This window comes from Vitis riparia, chromosome 16 (genome assembly GCF_004353265.1).
Source record: "Vitis riparia cultivar Riparia Gloire de Montpellier isolate 1030 chromosome 16, EGFV_Vit.rip_1.0, whole genome shotgun sequence".
Classification (NCBI taxonomy): domain Eukaryota; kingdom Viridiplantae; phylum Streptophyta; class Magnoliopsida; order Vitales; family Vitaceae; genus Vitis; species Vitis riparia.
This window is the reverse complement of record NC_048446.1, coordinates 18,249,985-18,271,561: the sequence shown is the minus strand read 5'-3', so window position 1 is coordinate 18,271,561 and position 21,577 is coordinate 18,249,985. Positions and strand designations below refer to the sequence as shown.

At 28.6% G+C, this 21,577-nt stretch overlaps 1 protein-coding gene across 2 annotated transcripts; it reads left to right on the top strand.

Annotated features, from left to right (window-relative positions):
- The first annotated feature begins 6,299 nt into the window (after nucleotides 1-6,299).
- On the top strand, nucleotides 6,300-15,683 carry LOC117933080 (pectin acetylesterase 9). 2 transcript variants are annotated; one of them, XM_034854445.1, is made up of 13 exons: nucleotides 6,301-6,900; nucleotides 7,015-7,097; nucleotides 7,409-7,538; nucleotides 9,938-10,017; nucleotides 10,426-10,512; nucleotides 11,467-11,591; nucleotides 11,673-11,733; nucleotides 11,885-11,941; nucleotides 12,036-12,113; nucleotides 12,215-12,320; nucleotides 12,612-12,760; nucleotides 15,250-15,360; nucleotides 15,471-15,683. In XM_034854445.1, exons 1-12 carry the CDS (start codon nucleotides 6,783-6,785, stop codon nucleotides 15,358-15,360), a joined length of 1,185 nt encoding a protein of 394 aa, XP_034710336.1. In that variant the 5' UTR covers nucleotides 6,301-6,782; the 3' UTR covers nucleotides 15,471-15,683. The 2 variants fall into 2 exon arrangements, with proteins under 2 accessions (XP_034710337.1, XP_034710336.1); XM_034854446.1 differs by lacking the exons at nucleotides 11,885-11,941; nucleotides 12,036-12,113 and having other exon boundaries at nucleotides 6,300-6,900.
- Nucleotides 15,684-21,577: the final 5,894 nt, after the last annotated feature.

The window sequence follows — 21,577 nt, the reverse complement described above, 5'->3', positions numbered from 1 at the left end:
TATAAAATCACATTAGCCACCCATTTGAGGTGTCATGTTGTGTCCAAGGCCCTTCTTGGTTGCAGGAACATGTCATGGCATTGCCCATGACCCTTTGATCTACCTTGATGCATAAGGTTGAGCACCTTCGTGTCAGCATGAGAGAGAGAGGTTGCACTACTCCCTATGCTATTAAGGTCACAAGTTGCACACCACATGTTATGGAGCCTATGTGTGCATGCTTACTGTTCATCCAAGTGTCATGGCCATGCACAAGGTCGTGCCTTAATGCTCCCTTGATGCAACTTATGACTTGCCTAGGTGCCCACCACCTTTGGTCACCTACTTTCCTTAAAAAATATTTTGAGCTATTTTAAGATTTTTTTGAGGAGATATCACATATACTTAAGGAGACATAATGGATTTATTAAAATAAAATAAAAAATCGAAAAATAACCTTTCCACTTCCAAACCTTCTTTTCAAGGTTCCCTTCAAAGGAAAAATGCCAACAAGCCAAAATTGCAACCTTGAACTTTAGCTAACTTAGCCCATGCCACTTGTTGTGTGCGGTACATGCGTGCGTGCTGTGTACATGTATGGATAAGAGGTAGCCAGTACACCATCATTGCTTTATTCTTTGTTAGTATTGGGTCCACATTCAGGCAGTCAAAGAAACATAAATAAAACCTGACGAAAGTGAACAAAAACCTGACAACAACATGTGGAGTCCAATTTAAAGAATTCAAGAAAGAGAATCATGAGGACAAAAACTAAAGGGAAAGATAGTTTGAATGGTTCTATAAGAAGAAATCAGTTAAATAATATAGTTAAGAAAAAATCAGTTAAGACAAAAATCTTATGCAGGCGTGGGAATCTCTTAATTGAGATAGCTAAAAGAGGAAAGCTTGGAAGTGAGGTTGATAATGGACGCTTCAAAACCCAAAAGAAGAAAAAGAAAATGTAAAGGAAAAGAAAGAAAGAAAGAAAAAGATTGTTCAAACAGCCTTCATGAACTACTTGGAAATTCCATCCTCATGATCTATCACATGTACTGACCATTTGGAAAAAAACAGATTGGGAGAAGTGACTACCTAGCTATCTTATGATGATATCATCCACTAGAATCACCACAAGAAAGATATTCCTGGCAATTGGAAACACTACATCATTTTTTATTTCTCGATTCCATTTTCCATCACAACAAACATACACATAAGAAGTAAAGGCTAGACAAGAAATCATTTAAAATGGAGAAGGTAGAGAATTGAGGATAACTGCTAAATAGCAAGAGCGGTTGGCCCCTTCTTCCCCCACTAGCTTTCTCATGCTAAGATCAATGTTTTCCGGAAGGAAGTCTTGTTAGCTTTTTTCCTATAATATGTAGCCATATATAATTATATTTATATGAATATTATTTAAGGATATCAATTGATAGGTAGGTGAGTCAATTGATTGGACATCCAAGAGTCTTATGTATGGAAGACTCAAATTATAAATGAGGAGTTAGAAAATTTAACTTATATGAATGTGGTGTTACAATTTTTGTAACCCCATCTTTATGAAATTTATTTGTACATTATATTTATGAGTAATGGAAGAAAATGGAAATATATAATCTATGCAATTATATAGATGCATTCAAATTCATAACCCACCATTACCCATTAATTTGTACATGATGGGTGTAAATAATGAGTATAACTTCCATATAACCTTTGATGGGAAGACTAAGAGATGTACAACTTATTATAAACTGAGGTCCTAAGCCACACTCTCATTCTTATGTTTTTTTCTTTCTTATTGTTTATTTTTTAACAACATACACCACACAAGTGACCCATCCACTATATGAGAGTAGTAAGTTGAAAACCTTGACAATATAATTCACAAAGTGACTCAATCTCACTTCATGGATTAAGGTAAGAATATGATTATTATTTTAGTACTTCCATTTATTTGTTTTATGTATTCAAAATTGTTTTCAAAAATAATTATTTCCGCATAAAGTTTATGAAAGTTTGGTTAACAAGTTTATGTTTGCTTCATCTCCTTCATTTATTTTCCTAGACTGAATATCCAACTTGCCCATGTGGTGGATGCATGGCTGGCGGGGACGCACACCTAAATGGCGGCCTAGGTGATGACCATTACTATCCCAAGGATGTTGATCGTGATCTCGTGTGCAGGGCATTGTAGTAAAATTTAGAAACCCAAATGTAATGAGCATTAGAAAAAAGATGCTTCAAAGACCCAAAACAGAATTTTCAATAAATTAAGAATATCGTGTCACAGATTTAGGCATTTCCTAGGCTCACAGGTGAAACTTTGGCAACTTAAGACATTTGACATTGCTAAGTTAACCTTCCCTCATACTTAGCTAGCTATGCTAAGCAATGCTATGCATCCTGCTATATAGGATGGGCAACGAAGGCAACACTTAGAAGAAATGAAACCTTGTATTGTATAAGGAATGCTTTACAAGGCTAGAAGCTTTCAATTTGCTTAGTGTCTTGACCAAAGGGTGTCATTTTCTATTTATAGACAATTAAGAAGCTCTTTGGAAGCCACAAAGGTTTCACTATATCTTAAAATTCTTTAGAATACTTTATACAATGACTATGTACATTTATTCTCCTTCATTTTTCTTATTTATATTCTTCCAGTTTCTTCTTTCCCACACATGTTTTGGGACTAAACATAACCTAAAAAGCCCATTTTTACTAGGATTCTTAGGAATATAATGTTTCTTTAGTAAGACTTTTTGAAATAATTTTAAAAATAATTTCTTCTTTGTCAATACTTTTAAAAAACAATCATGCAATTTCTGTTGAGATTTTTGTCAATATTAAGAAAATGATATTTTTGTAGGAAGAAAACTGAAACCACAGGTAAAAACATGTTTGGATGGTATTCAAATTAGTGTCTTCAATTTCTTTTTTCTTAACAAAAAGTTAAAAATGATTTCTAAATGATTGAAATCCGAGAAAGGAGTACAATATTTTGTGAGGTACATAATATATATAAAAAATTACAAATATTACAAAAATTAAACAAATATCATTATATCTATCTATCTATCTATCTATATATATATATATATATATATATAAAATCAAATATTATCTTAAAATATGGTATATATAAATTTTTTTTGTTTATTTTCTTATTTATTAAACAATGTATTGTTATAAGTGCATATATTTTATATTAGATAATATCTTTGATTAACTATAATCATATTAAAATATTTTATTAAATTATTTTAAAATAAAAATAAATAATTATTAACGAATAAATGTAATATAATAATAAATTCAAATATAATGTGTATAAAATATAATATATATTGTAATATAATATAATATATATATATATATATATATATATATATATTAAAAATATTAACTTTTTAAAAATATATTATATAAAATTTTAATTATATTTCATTTTAATATTTTTTTGGTAGTGGAAATTCAAAACCTAATAAAATTTTATAAATAGAAAATTTCACTTTTCTTAATAAAATACGTTTTCAAGAAAAAAAAAAAAAGAAACCAAAATTGTTTTTAGAAAATGAAAAGTACAAAACGTTTCCTAAGTTTTTAAAATTAATATTTTTATAAAGCCTTATAAAATCCAAGTCTTCTTATAAAGATGAAAATGACCCATCCACATCTCTACACAAAAATGATGGGGAAGGGGCAAAGGAATAGTGTGGAGCACTTGAGAGGGTTTTAGGGTACTCATGTACATACTTTGCATATAGCTTCTGTATAAATTATTCTAGAGAATTGTAAAGTAAAGTGAACAGAGAGTTCTTTGGATGCTTATGGGGAATGACTTCATTTGAGTAGGACATTAAGCAAATTGAGGCTTTCATTTTTTTTTTTTTTTTGTCAAATATAATTAGATGTTTGTAAAATATTCAACAAAATTTTACAAAATAAAATTTGGTAAAATGACAATGCATATAACTTAGTAATTATAATTATAAATTTAAATATTAATTCAAGTAATTTTTACCACCTTAAGTCATTACATGGTAAAAACTTTTCTATTTAACAATTTTTACAACAATTGCAAGTGATATATATTAAAATGTAAAAAAAAGAAAAAAAAAGGTTGAATGTTGTAAATGAAAATCAAATATAATTTAAAATTATAAAAAATTTATTTATATTTGAATTATTTAATATTTAAATAATAAAAAAATAAATAAAATAAATTTATATAAACGTATGAAAATAATTTATTAAGTTGAAATCTATTTTTACTTCTCTTCACTTTTTCTCTTTATTTATTTTTCCTTTCCCTGGAGATCCGAACATAGGAAGGATATAATTCTTAATTCTGACCAGGTGTACAAGTCAAACAAAATTTGGGCACCTTTGGTGGCCACATGGGTTTGATAAATATTGTTTGTCATGTTTGGCTTGTGGCCCCATTACTTCTTGAAAACCAATCAATTGTGCCAGAGATGGTGGTAGCCCATGATACCTTCATCATTGTCTTGTTGCCTTATTTGGATTCTTCTCCATTTTCAAAATTAATGACCCACCATAATTAATTCATCAAATAAATAATACCCAAACGAAATAGAAAGGAAAAAAGAAAATATGTTGCTCCATTTAACTTAACCTACTCTTCAATTTCAAATTCAAAATCTTAATAGTAAAAAAAATATATGATTATATTTTTTGTAATAATATTACTTGTATATAGTCATATTCTATTAATCATTTATTTTTTTATTATGTTGCTTATATCATAATCGTATTTTATTTATTTATTATTTGTATAATGAGATCATATTTTTTTTCTTATCATGATTGTGATATCCTACATCGGATAAAGGATAGAGAAGAAAATTTTTGACATTATATAAGTATAAACTTCATTCTCCGATGTGGGGGTTTATTTGACTTAGTGAAAGATATTTATTTGTTTGAACCCGTAAATTAGTGAGATACAACATCTGACGTTATATAAGTATAAACTTTTTTTAATTATATAAACGTTTGTAATATCCAAACGTTTGTAATTTAATTTAAGTATAAGTTGTTAAAATGAAATTTATAATTAATATAAAATATTTAATATAATAAAAAAACATAACAAAAATCAAAGTTATTTATCACAAAATAAATGTTGTAACATGTATTTACATGGTTGGGTTTTCTTCGGCTACAATGATATTTATAAACATTTGATGTAATAAAATAAAAAATCAAAGCTATTTATCACAAAATAAAAAATAAAAATTGTATTTTTTTTTTCAAGTAACTTTACCATTCAAGTATTGGAGTTGCCATATACATGGACAATGTTAAAGATATTGAATGGATAATGTTGTAGCATTGGCACAATTAAAAGCTACCCAAACTAATCATGGCTTAATACAAATAAATATTAAAATATTAATAAAAATTATATAAATAAATATAAAATAATATTTGACTCATAGCAAATTACCTAGCCAAACTAATCATTGCCCAATTTAAAAATTAAAATAGAGAAGAATTGTTTGGGATGATAATAGCGACCCACGTGGGTTTGGGTGTGATAATGTGGGCTTTATACACTGCGTTGGATTCAGATCCAACAACTCAAGCTGAATTTGACTCTGGTTTTTCTTCCCATTCTCTCCTCTTCCTCCAATCACAAAGTGCCATGTCATCTTGGACGCACTTTCTATCTTTTTATTATTATTTTTTTCCTCAAGTCTTCGTTGGCCTAACTGAATTAGGAAAGAGCGGCCCCAGTGGAACCTAACCAAATGAAAAAAAGCTCACATGAGTTGGTTCATGGACCAGGACTCAGATGGTGAAGCCTCATCATCTGTTTGTTCAGAGGGTGGGCCCCATGACCGCCAACCATGGTCGGCCCTCCAGAATTTTCAACCGACCGGTGTCTTGACAAAGCATATTCATCATTATTAGGGCATGTTTTGTTACAAAACTTTGTAAAAATAAAAAGAGAGGAAAAAAAAAAAAAAAGAAGATATTTTCTTTCAATATTTGTCTCATAAAAGGTAGTGGGAAGGAATAGAATATTAAGAAATGCATTTTTTTTCTTCCTTTTAATTTTCATAAATTTTTAAATTATATTTTTTAAAATTTCATAAAACATGTTAAAAATAAAAAATTCTCTTATCTCAAAACTTTTAAATAATTTCTAAAATTAGATATTAATATTCTTAAATTTTGAAAAAAAATAAAAATTGTGAGATATTTCTATAAATATATCCAAATCTAACCATTTAAAACGACACCGTTTTAAGTAACAGAATCCATTTTCTCCCAATTTGTACAAATCCAATCTCATTTCCTTACTTTCCTTCAAAATCAAATTTTCCATTTCTAACTTTCTTTCAATTTATCCAAATCCAAACTCATTTCCTTATTTTCCTTCAAAATCAAAGCAGATTTTCCATTTTCCATTTCCCATTTTCCTTTTTACACGCCTCATTGTCCAGATTAGCATCGCTTAAATTTTCTGTCGGAAAATAAATTCCGAAGCAAGCTCAATAGGATTCCAAAACCTTGAAACGCCTTTGGTTTCTCATCTTCAAAGAAAATACATTGGTTTTTTTCCCTGACATATATCCGAAAATTATATTGAAATATTATCAGGCAATAAATGCGGATATGTTGATGGCAATCTCCATTAATATCGCCTCGGTTGATGTCTATTTCAGAAACCGATTTAAATACGAGGCCGTTTTGCTCATCCCTCAGTCATCTTCATCGACAGCGATAACAGAGCAGAGCCAGAGTGCTGTTTTCTTGCCCTTGCCGTGAAGATGAGAGTGGCGGCGTACGTTAGCGCGGTCATGCTAACGTGCGCGTGGTGCGTATTGTCGGAGCCGAGGCTGGAGGTGCCGATGACTCTGGTTCGGAATGCTTCTCATCAGGGAGCTTGTGAGTCATGAGTCACGGGTGGAGATTAATTTTATGTTTATTTTATTTTTATTCTGTTGATGAGTGATTGATTTTCCTGTTGCCTTTTTCTTTTCGGGGAATGTTTGTGTGTAGTGTGCTTAGACGGGAGCTTGCCGGCGTATCACCTGCATAGAGGATTCGGAGCTGGAGCTACCAACTGGCTTTTGCAGTTTGAGGTGAGTTTTGGCGTTGCGTCCAATCCAAGAGCGCCACATCAGCAGTTTTAGGATTGATTTGGATTGTTTTAACTCTTATTGGTGGGACCACATCACCGCCAAGGGCAGCCATGTCTCCGGTACACCGGCTGCCGAAGGAGTTGCCTAGTTGCTGATGTGGTGCTCCAGCTCTGAAACCAAGTATGAGCTAATAGAGCTGTTTTTTTTTTAAATTATGAAAATAATTTTGAAAATAAAAATGATAGTTTATAGGACAAATCATATTTATGAATAATTGATCCGTTGATAAACCCACATGAATATTATTACAGGGAGGTGGGTGGTGCAATGATTTAGAATCATGCTTCGAGAGAGCCGGTACTCGTCGTGGATCAACTCGTTACATGTCCAAGTTTGAGGTCTTTTCTGGAATTTTGAGCAATAATGCTTCTCTAAATCCAGGTACGAAGAGCTTTTCGTAAAAGTTTATAAAGAAATAGTTATTTAATAAGTAGAAATTGTTTGTTATTTTATAAAATATTTTATTTATAATTTTATTTGTCATTTTGTTTGTTTTTTATTTAATTTTAATAATTTTAATAATTTTTTGTTTTCATTAAACATTAAAAAAATAAAAAAAATGATTATATTATTTTTTTATTTTAAAAAAATTAAATATTTTGAAAATTTATAATATATTATAAAAAAATAAAAAAAAATTACATTAACTTATTTTTAATAAAAAAATTAAAATAAATATATGCACTAAAAGGAGTGATACTTTTTAATAATTAAATATAAATATAAGGATGATATTTAAATATAAAGATGTTTTTAGATTGTTAAAAAATTATATTTATTTATTTATGTTATTATTTGAGAACACCCTTTTTGGACATTAATGTCCTTTGACTGTTTTTAAAGTTTAGGGTCAAGGAACCTTTTTCTTTTGCAGAAAGAGGGTAGTTCCGGAAATCTCGGTAAGAATGGGAAGATCTGTCCATCTTCCTCCTTCTGGAGTGTCCCTTTCCCATCATTTATTTAATGAAAGGCCCAATGCATCATATATATATATATATATATATATATTTTTTTTTTTCTTAAAGCCTTGCCCTTTTTGTCAGCCATTGTTGGCCGTGGGACATGAAAGGACCAAACTGCCTTTTGTTGTTCCTCTATTCTCTCAAACCGTTTCTATGTTTTTAAGGGGTACAATTGTATTTTGAAAAGTCTAGTTGGCAACAAGTTGTAGACTTGTCTTATTTCTCAATTGTTTTGAGTTTTTTGCCTTTTTGGAGCCTTGTGGCACTTGCTTAAATCTTCACCGTTCATTTTTGTGATCATAGATAGAAATTTCATTCCATCCAATTTTGCACATGAACCCCCCACCGACTGAAGAAAAATTATAAAATGATGTGATACTAATTTTTTTTATATATATATTTATTTTTCCAATTTTGAATTCAATTTGGTAAAATATTTTATTTTATTGAGCTTTAATACAAGAATTGAGTATGTCTTGAAATGCAAGAATTGCTCATGAAAATAATAATATTAATAATAATAAAGCTTTGATTTAGTAAAATTGATTCCATCATTGCTTAGTAAGTTGTAGGAAGATATGGAAATCAACATTATTGTAAAATTTGTAAATTATAAATAGTTAGGAAGGTGCAAGAAAATTGAATGAAATGGATTAAGAGAGAATAGAGGATCATTGTGATGTAACTTTTTAGTTGTGTATTCTTTAGAATCACTTTGAAAAACGATTGAAGTCATAAGACCCCCATGATAAGACAATAAGAAAAGTTCTTTGTTTTCGTCATGAACTAAATTGAGATTATTGGAACAATTAGAGATAATCATACACAAGTCCTTAAGAAAAAGGTTTTAGAGGCTAAAATATATTTAAATATTAATTTTAAACATCTACTTTCCACATGTTTTCTTAAGGAAGATCTTTACAAGAAACATGGTCATGTGCTAAGAAATTATATTAAGAGTTTGGTCAAGACAGTTATCCTCTCGTGTTTCTTTTTTACATATTTCTTCTCAAAGTAGAAAATTTTGGGAAGGATTTAAAATGACTTATAAATTTATTTGTTAGCATAATGTTAGAACTTTCAATAAAACTGCCTGAATACTAACCTTTTAGTTAGACAAAGCATATAATGTCATTGATTCCATAAAAAGAGTTTACATGATATTTTATTATATATGTTCATTGAAATTATTTTATTATGTTCATTAAAAAAAATTTTCAGTGAATTTATATAATATTTTTTGCTTGTAAAAATTTGAAAATTGATATTCATATGAGGTTTATTAACTTCAAATGCAGTTTATATCTAGTCTTTTCTTCGCATTTAAGGGGTAGGCTGAAGAGATTTACTTGATGGAGAGAGCTTGTAGACTTCTAATAACTCCTACAGTTTGGTGGAATGAATGCTCTTCTCAACAAATAAAAAGATGTTCTTCTTAATTTTGATAGATAGATGGATATAAAATGGTTAGGTAATATCTGAATATGTGGTGATAGATTTATACCCATATTGTTAATTTTTCCTGCTTTTTCTTAATGTTACACATGCCATAAGAAAGTAAAAAATCAATTGGCCACATTTAATGTAACAAGAATACCAACCAACATATTGCTTGCATATAATCGTGCCATTATTTTTGTATGTTGATGTATCATTAGATATTGAATTTATTAGCTAATTATGCCTAGTAATTAAATGCTCAATGAATTGTTAAGTACTCATCTTTTAATATTCTCCTATCTGATAAAGACTAGTTATCATGCTTTTTTGCTTATCTAGTGAAATAGCCATTGAACACTGAATGTGAATGTTGACTAGATTTTTACAATTGGAACCGGGTGAAGCTAAGATATTGTGATGGAGCCTCATTTGCTGGGGATGCTAAGTTTGACAATGGGGTTAGTCTCTTTCCCAACCTCTTTTTGTCACATGTTAGTCTTTGTCTTCCACCTTTTTACCAAGTTTTTAACATATATTACCTAACATTTCTTTTTTAATTTCATTGGAGCTTTTTGGTTTTCCTTTTATTTCCTAACTAGAATATAACTTGCTCTTGTTACAATTCACTTCTTTTGCCATTGTTTTCCATTCCATATGAATTTGAAGAAAACAAGCTAGTTATCCATCCAAATTTATTGAATTTCATTATTAATGCTACTTGAAGTACTTCAAATTTGGATATAAGTATTGTTTTTATATTGAATATAAAAACCATGGTTGAAGGTTGGATGTGGATATATAGTTATGATTGAAATTATTCTAAACAACGTTTTAGCTAAGTCTTTCTATGTTTGGGAAATGAATAGACCTCAATACTCTACTTTAGAGGACAGAAGATTTGGCGAGCAATAATTAATGATCTTCTCCCCAAAGGATTAAGCAAAGCAAAGAAGGTAACAATTATTTAGAATGGATTTATTGATCAAATTGCTTTTTTGTTCTACCGTTTTCTCTACACTGTATCTTTTCAACTTCTATTTTATTTATTATTATTATTATTATTTTATACTTTTGCTTTACAAGGTGACAATATGGCATCATATTAATTTAATATGATTTTATGTGTTAATATGACAATGCAACATCAGTTCTATATCAATAAAATGATGATATGTGTAGCATCTTTTCCTCATCTCCTCTTTAGCTCAATGAAGAAGTCATATAAATACTTGCTAAGAGTAGAGACATCTATGTATGCACATATATTTCATGTTGTCACCACATGCATTTCTCAAACATGTGTGCTCTATATGATGTGTACTAATGAATATATTTGCCTTTTGTAGTTAACCGTTTACTCAATTTTGGCCATTGATGGTCTATGATTTTAATATTGTACATGCTAAAACCTCTCACCAAAATGCTTCACCAAATACAAATAGGATGAAAATGCCCTTAATTTTGTGATGTTCACATGCCTTCCATTATTCTTTTGGAGTAGTTCAAATGCTAGTAATTTTTCATTCTGTTTTGGTGCATTTTTATCAATTCCAATAAATTAATGCAAAATCTGCTACAAGTAGATATAAATAAATAGAAGAACTTCTACACCAAAATGCTTATTGGATGATCTACAACCTACCAACGGGGTGATTATCCTTGTCTGGTGAAAGATTTTGTGTTTTACCTATAAGAAATTGAAAATTGAAGAAAAAAATATGGCTACAAGTTTGACAACTAATATCAATCATTACTATTTGAAACAAATCATTTTTCTTCAAGTGGGCTACTCAGGGAATAGTAATCATTATGAGAATGTTGTTTATTTTTGTCATTAGCAGGCTTCTTGACTTTAGAAGTAAGGCATTAACTATATTGTCGGAATATTAATTGAATCTCTTCTCTAGGCTTTACTTTCAGGTTGCTCTGCTGGAGGTCTGGCATCTTTTTTGCATTGTGACAACTTTACCAGCTTTCTACCACAAAACGCCAGTGTAAAATGCTTGAGTGATGCTGGATTTTTTCTTGATGAGTAAGTTCTCTCTTCCTTAATTTATGGTGAACCAAATCTTGTATATTTTTTCTAATGTTGGATTTTGGCTTTTCATTACAGAAAAGACATAAGCTTGAACCACTCTATGAGGGCCTTCTATGAAGAACTCATTTCCCTGCAGGTACATCTTTTGTAATCTTTAAACTTAAAAGTAGCCTACTTGTTTGCACATAAGTTGATCAAAATTTGCTCTTTGCTTGTTGACTATAATGACATGCATATACAATATTCTAAGAGCATTTTTTTTTGTTCATTTTGTATTTACATGACAGGGGGTTGAAAAGAATCTACATGAAAACTGCACAAGTTCTCTCCATTATCCACATCTAGTAGGATTTTCAACAACCCTGCTGAAATATTATAGGTTCTTCAATGCATTCTTTTTACACTCTTTTAACATTTTTCTTTTCTATTTTTGCACAGTGCTTCTTCCCACAGTATGCTTTGGAATTCATTAAGACACCCTTTTTTATCTTAAACTCAGCATATGATGTGTACCAAGTAAAATTCTCTATGTTTATTGCTTTGAATCTCTTATCATGTACTTTATGTTGCAATATGATGCTATAGTTAGACAATGAGAAGTTTTTTTATGTTAATAGTTTCATCATATATTGGTGCCACCTACTGCTGATTTGCATGGACGTTGGAATCGTTGCAAGCTAGATCCTGCGGCATGCAATCCAAACCAGCTAAGTATTTTGCAAGGTTGTTCTTCTACTCCTTTTAATATTCTTTCACAATTTTTAAGAATTTATATATATATATATATATATTCTTAGTTTTTATCATACTTTAGGAGCTCCTGCTTTTAGTGCTTTCTTCTTTTGAAAAAAAAATAAAATCATATTATGCAAGTTACTTCTGAGAATGCATGACTATCCCAAATCTAAAGTTGAATTCAATTAAGTAGAAGGAACCATTAAGAATATTTATGAAGTTTAAAAATTTTGAAGTATCCATTCTGGCCATTTATTACTTTCAATTTTCGTTCTTCAGGTTTTAGGAAAGATATGCTTACAGCTTTGAAACAATTCTATACTTATTCAAGAAGAGGAGGGATGTTTATAAATTCATGCTTTGCTCATTGCCAAAGTGAGTCACAAGACACATGGCTGGCAATTGACTCCCCAAGGGTGAACAATAAGGTATTTAAATTTAAGTCATTGCCTTCATTTGTATTGTTGTTGGCTTCCATTATCTACCACTAGATTAACTTTAAAAAGTATGCAACTAAGATAGTTAATGGATGAGAATTGAATTTTGAAATTCTATTGAAATCTGATTTAAAAGTGGCAAATAAGGTTAGTTTGCCTTTCCAATTTCCAACAAATATTTGAGTTAGGAAATGACCAATTCAAATTTAGATACAACCAAATGTTATATATCTAATATATTGGAACACAATCCTATTATGCGAGATATGCCCAGTGTATTTGTTTTTTTTTTTATAACTTGATTACAAGCTCATGTATGATAGATAACATTTTTTTTTTTCTGGAGCTGACCTCTCAATCCTATTGACTGAAATCCATTTTAGTATCTGACCTCTCAATCCCATTGACTAAACGCATTTTAGCTTGTGTGTGTTATCAAATGTCTAGTTATTATTGTTTGAACACCAGTGTACTTGAGTTCAATTTAGATCCTATTAGTTGATGATGCATATGCTTTATGTGACTTTTGTGCCTTGGTTCTCATAGATAAACTATCCCACTATTTATATGTAACTTCTAATAGACCTTATGTTGACATATCATGAAGTGATTGATATTTGTCATAATAATGCAAGGCATTTTTGACATTTCTTTTCTCTTTAGCTTGTCTTGGGTTTGCCCCTTTTTTTTGTGAAATATTTGCTAAAGTGATGGAACATGAGTCATGTGAGTAAAAATAGAAGGAAAATTTGGAGGACAACCCTCTTTGCTTATTTTGGATACTTTGAAAAGAAAGGAATCAAAGATATTTTAATGAAATTCAACACTTGGTTCTTTATTTATGGCAAAGGACTCTCTTATTTGTACCATATTCTAATAGCTTCACCAACATATTCAAGATGGTCTTGTATCCTTGTTAGATTTTATTAATTAGTTGAGCATGTGTTAGTGGGAGAGTGTTTTGTGTGCATATTAAAGTGGTTTTTGTTTTTTTGTTTTGGCATCCTTTGTATATCTCCCGTTACTTGGGGTCTATCCTTAACTCTTTTATTGGTGTTTTTAATTTATTTTTTCCTTTCAAAAAAATAATGACCACATGTATTATCATTTGTAAATTTTGTTTTGTTTTTGTTTTTTTTTTCCATCTTTTTCAAGAGCTAGAAACCTTACCGAAAACCAAATTATCTTATTTAGACCATCACATAAGCAATTGGTGACTGGTATTTTAGAAGAAGGATAACTAAAGAGATTGAGTGTGCATATCCTTGTGACACCACTTGCCGCCATAGTCTTATATCATCGTCTTAGGTATTGCCCTTGCTTACATACATTGAAATTAAAGCTATTTCTTATATTCTCAATATAGGAATGAAGGTTTTTATAAGGTTTCATTATTTTCACACACAAGTTGAATTGCAGGTCTCAAATCAAATATTTGTAGGGTGGTAGTTGTCACAGGCTTCTTTTTCTTACTCGAGGAAATGAAGTAATTTGATAGTTTTATAAAAACCACATCAACACTTGAAGGAAGTGTATAGTTTCACATAGATAGTTCAACAATTCAAATAATTCGATGAATTGGCATTATTCTTGCAATTCTATCAATCAATAAAGATCCATTTCTTTTATTTCTTTTTCTATTTTTTTTTTCTCTTTTGCAAAATTAGAAGAACTACAAAGCTTTCATTAGTTATTTTAGTTATTTCTCTAGAAAGTCTTCCTTGACTTTTGCTTAAGCAGATCACTTTGATTTTCAATTAAATTGATAGACATTTATTTTATGCTTACACCTTACAATTAGTATCCTTAAGTGCTCAAATGGTGGTTGTTATCATTAATTGCTAGGAAACTTACATAGTATGTGAGATGTGTTTATCAAAGAAAATTATTAATAAAAGGGAAAATATAGGAAAGTTCTAAAGGATATCAAATAATGAAAGTTTCTAACATCTAATTATATCTCACGAGTCATATCTCACATAAAGTTTTCATGAAAGTTTCTATGTAGTGCTTTTTGTTAGTGTGACTTATAATAAGAAATATTAGTCCAAAAATTAGGTGTGTATTGTGAAAAAAGAATTCAATTTTAAGCCATATAAAACTTAATTTTAGTTATCTTTCTATAGTCAAGAAATCCAATGCTTGGTTCTTTGTTTTACAATAATGGACTCTCTTATTTGTACCATACCCTCTAATGGATTCACCAACAATATTTAAGATGGTTTTGTATCCTTATTAGATTTGAGTATTAGTTAGTGGGAAAGTGTTTTGTGTGCATATTTAAGGTGGATTTTGTTTGTTGTTTTAGCATCCTTTGTATACCTCCTAATACTTGGGGTTTAGCCCTAACTCTTTGATGGATGTCTTTTATATATTCTGATTACATATCCTATCATTTTCAAATTTTGTTGTTTGTATGTTTGGTTTTTTTTTTTTTCTAAATCAAGAAACCTTACTAAAAACCCGATTATCTTATTTAGACTATCGCAGAAGCAATTGGTGACTGGTACTTTAGCAGAAGGATAACTAAAGAGATTGACTGTGCATATCCTTGTGACACCACTTGTCATAATCTTATACCATTGCCTTAGGTATTGACTTGATTAAATGCATTGAAATTAAATTTGTTCCTTATATTTTCAACATAAGAATGGAGGTTTTTACAAGGTTTCATTATTCTCACCCACAAGCTGAATTGCAGGTCTTTGATCCAATACTTGTAGGGTGGTAACTGCCAAAGGCTTCCTTTCATACTCAAAGAAATGAAGTAATTTGATAGTTTTATAAGAACCACATCAACAATTACAAGAAGTGTACATTTTCAAATAGATAGTTCAATTATTCAAATAATTCGATGAAATTAACATTCTTGCAATTCTATCAATCAATAAAGATTTGTTTCTTTTATCTTTTATCTTTTTTTCCCCCTATTTTTTCCCTTTTGCAAAATTAAAGGAACCACAAAGCTTTCTTTCGTTATTTTGGTGGAAAGTTATGATTCCTTGACTTTTGCTTAAGAAAATCACTTTGATTTTTAATTAAGTTGATAGACATTTATTTTGTACTTACACCTTATAATTAATATCTTCAAGTTCTCAAATGATGTATGCTATCATTAATTGCTAGAAAACTTATATATGTTTTATATAAGATTTGTTCATCAAGGAAAATTATTACGGAAAGGGAAAATATAGGAAAGTTTTTAAAAATATTAAATAATGAAAGTTTCTAACATCTAATTCTATCTTGAGTTATATCTTCCATAAAGTTTTCATAAAAGTTTTGCATGTGACACTTTTTGTTATTATGACTTAGAAAGTAATATTGGTCTAATGAGGTGTGCATTGTGAAAAAATAAATCAATTTTAGGTCATATGAAATCACAAAATAAGTTATTTTGAATGATGATTCCCATTTTAAGGTGTTGGCTTCACATGAATTGGTATTGTATAAATTATAGATAAAAAAAATTTGTATTATTCATAATAAAAATTTTAAAAAGTGAAAGAAGTTTTTAGATGTGAAAATAATTGAAGGTAATTTTAAATATATTTATCTAGATATATTGACTTCTTTTGTGATACTAAACTAATTTCTCTTTCACTAGATATGGGTGGTTTATTTAATGATACTATAACTAATCTCTCTCTCTTTTTGGGAAATTAAGTGATTTTTTAAAGTTTTTAAACTTCTTTTCAAGAAGTTGATATATGACAAAATCAAATATTTTATAATCAATTTAATAAATTTTTAGGTTTGCTTCCTACTTTTCCATCATAAATGATGAGAAGAAAGTTCACATCTTTCATTGTAACTTCATTTAAAAGAGTTTGTTTGAGAATTTCTAATTTTAATTTTGATCTTATAACTACATAGAAGCAAAAGTAAAAATAAAATAAATATGGAATCTTTTCATAGAGCAATAAAAAAAGAAAAGAAGATTAAAATATAAAAAAATTAATGAAAATTTTATAAATTATAAAATCTTCATCTATTTTTTATAGTAATATGAAAAATAATAAAGAACGTTTGTACTCAATTTTAGTCCATAAAGTATTAGTGTCTAAATTAGGAAAATAAAATTTTATGATAGCAATAATGTCAATTGAACAAAAAATATGCATCAATCATATAAAAACTAATTATACCTCTTCAACCAACTTGAAATATTATTATCCCTTTTATGAAATCCACATAAAGTTGGTAGATATCAACTTTTATGTGAAATTATGTGAAAGACTTATGATATCAAGGATATGAGGCATGCACATGGATTTTTATCAAAAAAATATTAATGATAGTTTTACACTTTTTTCTAAAACTATGATTTAAATAAAATCAAATATTAAACTTGATCAATCGACTTCAAATTCTTTTACTCATTTTTCTAATATGTAAAATATCAACCCCTAAATTTTGCTAACAAACTTCCATGACATTGACTATTTCAATTGAACAAGAAAAAAAAATGCTACTCATACAAAATCTAATGCTACTCACATGCAAAATCTAAATATACTACTTCAATCAATTTGAAATATTATTTTCCTTTATATGATTGCTTTAATCTGTCATGACTTTCTCTCAAGTTTCTATGAGCCTTTTTGTAGTTGGATTATAAGTAAACCGATGTGCTGTATGAAGTAAGTTAAAACGAACCCTGAAGATGGGAAAGTTTGAGAAGTCTTCAATTGAAGGGTCAAGTAATTGCATCAATCAAGTTTGTGTGATTAAAGTGAGTTACATTCAAGTTCAAATAATAGTTATTAGACTTCTTAAATATTGATATTGTGAATATGCATTTTTCATTTATGTTCCTACTTGATGATGAGAGTTTTTTTTAGTAAAAAACTTATTATTATTTTTTTATATAAAAAATTGGAGTTGTCAACTTTTTATTATTTTTTTTATAAAAGAGAAAATAAAATAAGAAATAAAACCTTAAAAATGATTCCTTATTTCGGAAAAGCATGTCTTTGAAAACTGAGTCAAAGTTCGGGGGTTAGTTACTTTTTGTGAAGGTACCAAAATGTAGCACCCTTTAAAACCCTAAAACAGGTCTGTACTAAATAAATTAGGGTAATTATGAAAATTGATTTGTAAACTAGTGAATGCCAAATTATAAAGGATGTAGAAAAGGTGATAAAGAATACAAAACATATAAAAAAGACACTCAAACAAGTCATGCATATCAAATAAAATCAAACAAATGAAAAATAGGAGAAATGTACCTTAGTCGCAAATAGAACACTATCCAACATAAGAGTTAGCTCAGTAAATAAATCATAGCAAAAGATCCACAATACACACAACATGCATTCCATTTAAATCAAGAATAAAAAAAGTGATCAAAGCATAACAAAACATACATGTCTATAAAACTAAGTAAATGAGAAAAAGGAAGCATACCATGATAGCATATAAAGCGCTAGTATAAAACCATAGGATTAACTTAATAATTAAAGCAATAAAATGATTTGGAATAACATGTCAAGAGAAGAATATGTATAAAAGAAAACTCGTCTCAAAATACATAATATATCAACAATAAATTGTAAAAGTCAAAGCAACCTAAAATCATACCTAAGAAAGCTAAATCATCAATAACAAACAAGTTTTCAATAATTAGGCAGATCGGGGGCATTTACAAGGTAATTTTGAAATAAATACCTAGTAGTGCTAAAACATCACAATAAAAATTGAGAAATATCATAAAAGAGTCTAGATCATGGTATAAAAGTCCAAAGAATTTAATTATGTACCAATTAATACTAGATTAAATCACAATAAAGCTATTACACATAATTTTTAGCAATTGATTAGAATAGAGGAACTTGAAAAATAAATCCTAAAACAAATATTTAATCATGAAATTTTATCATAAAAAAATTCCACATTATCTTCAACAAGTCTAGAAGGCAATCCAATTAGCCAAATTAATTATGTCGCATTAAGTACTAGTTTTAATCACAACCGAATTAGTCTAGAATAGAGTAGATTTCCAAGGCATACAAGATTTAATTTATTTATATAACTCAAAGATGTCCTAAAATCCTAAAAAATTTAATATGCCTAAATTGCAAGAAAAATAAACCCAAGAGATAATCACATAAGAACATATTTAAAATTGAATTAACATTTATCAGCTCTAGAAAAGGTTTTGTGCAATAAGTATTTAAAAGAAAAATCATATCTCTCTTTTTTAAAATAATTTCTTAATATTTTATGTGTCTAAAATCAAATCTAAGAAGTCTCAATTAAGAGGGAAATATTCAAAGAAATTAAAGAGGTCATTTAATAATTTATTTTTATAAAAACATTTTGGGTGTCTAGAATAGTGCTTAAATTGTATATACTAGAAGACTAAATTGAATCTATTATTTGGAGAAGTGTGTTAGGTTCAAAAAAATTTATTTCACATATTTAAGGAGTCAATAACAATATCTAAGCATTGAAATATTTTTAGAAGATCTCTAAGTGATTGGATTCTAATTGACGGTTTCTCATTTTTTAATGCATTCAACAACATAATACCACCCCTCAATGAGTCTCCATAGCTGGCTGCCAACATCCCCATGTTTTCTCATTTTTTAAAAATTGTTTTTGATAATATAACATCACCATTCTTAAATTCTCATAGCCGGCTACCACTATTCCCATATTCTCATTATTAAATTCAAACACTAAGGCTATGTTTGGTTCCCGGAAAATTTGAGGGAAAATGTGAGGGAAAGAAAATACAAAGGAAAAGTAGAAGGAAAGAAAAAGTGAAGGAAAATAAAAAAATAGATTAAAAGTTGATATATTATTTTTTTTGTTACTTCAAACTCATTTTATTTATTTTAACTCATCAATATAAAGATTAAATAATTTAAAAATACATAAGTTTTTAATTAGTTTTAATTATATTTGATTTTCTTTGATATTTTTCAAAGGACAACCAAACATGAGAAAATCATTTTCCTTAGCATTTTTTTTCTTTCCTTTGTACTTTCCGGGAACCAAACATAGCCTAAGGCTACTCGAGACCATGAATTCTTTTTGAAAAATAATCATTCATGCAAGCTCCATACATAGCCCCTTTCCATCATTAAAAATTCATATTCTCATTGTTAAATTCAAGCACTAAGGCTACTTAAGACCATGAATTCTCATTGAAAAATAATCATTCCTGCAAGCTCCATACATAGCCACTTTCCATCATTAAAAATTCAAAAACCAAGCATGTTTAAATAACCATGAATGCCATAAAAAGGACTACACCATCATTTTTTTTCTTATTACATGGACACTTATTTTCATTAACTTTCATCTACAAATCTCCATTAACAATATCAAATTCAGCCTTAAATTTCAGCCTTGTGACTCACATGTGTACATCCATAATTTAACTCATTCATGATCCATTAAATTTTAACCATGCCAACCTCCATATGTAGCCACAATTCCACCAATATTTCAACCATCAATACATACATATGCAGGTAGGAACATATCTCCATATGGCCGTCTATCCTTGCATCTATACATCTCAATTTTTTTTAAAAATTCAATAATAATCTGAATCGACTAAACATTAGACATCATGAAGAACAAAAATTAAATTCAATTTTAGCCACAAACAAATCTCTCTATGGCGGGCTATCTTGCATCATCGTGTCTTTTTGTTTTTTGTTTTTTAAATTAAACAATGTAATTCTATGACCACCACCATCCATTTCATTCATAAAAAATAGGAAAATTTTTTTTTGAATAAAAAAATATTTTATTGTTTTAAAATTTTAATTAAGTCATAATATATTATTAATATTCAATGGTTAGTCTTATTTGTTTTGCCAATAATATTTAATTATGATTACTTTTTATCTTTGAAAATTTTAAAATAAAATCTATATATTATAAGGGTAAATAAATCGTAACGTGCATAGGGATGATGCAATTGTCTAAATAATTGATATTTTGTTGAGTGTCGGAGACAAGTGAGTTGCTATTGCGGTTATTATCTTTCTCCCCTTGTAGTGCCACACTTTTTGGCCATAGGACTGGATGTAATTTGATAAAATAATAATAATAAAAAGTTACTTGATTGTTTTTTTAACTTGTAAATAATGTTTTAGTTTAAAGTTATATTTGGTTAACAAGATATGACATAAGATAAGATAAGATAAGAAATGGATCCTAAGATAGGATAATAAATGAGATCCTATATTAAATTAGACATGAAATAGGATGAATGAAAGCATAAATTGAACCTCTTACCATTAAACCTTAATAAATTAATAGTCTGGGACCAAGAAAAATATATTAATTAAGTGAACACTAAATATTAATCGATAAATTAATAATTTATTAACTTATCAATTAAATAATAAATTATTAATTTATCAAGATATTTCTTGCTTTTCCAAACTATTATATCTATTCTAATTAATGAAAATGTCACACCAAAAGTATTTCTTTCTACGTTATGAAAAGTTAAAGATGAAATCCAAGTTGACATCAATTTGAAGAAGAAAAAAGCAACACTTTAACATATATTTTACAGAGTTCCTCTAGATAAATCATTTGAATTAATTGCATATAAGAAAATCATTAATTTATGTACTAAATGAGTCCTATATATATAGGTTTTTTGATAATGTATTCTCTTCTAAAGTTATTGAATTATTAATTTAGAGAACAAAAAAAAAATGATTAAATTCAATAAGTATTGAAAAAGAAAAATAAACTTGATGATAAAAGAATATAATATATTTTACTCATTTTTAATATGTACCATCAAAACTTTATAAATAATGATAAAGGAAA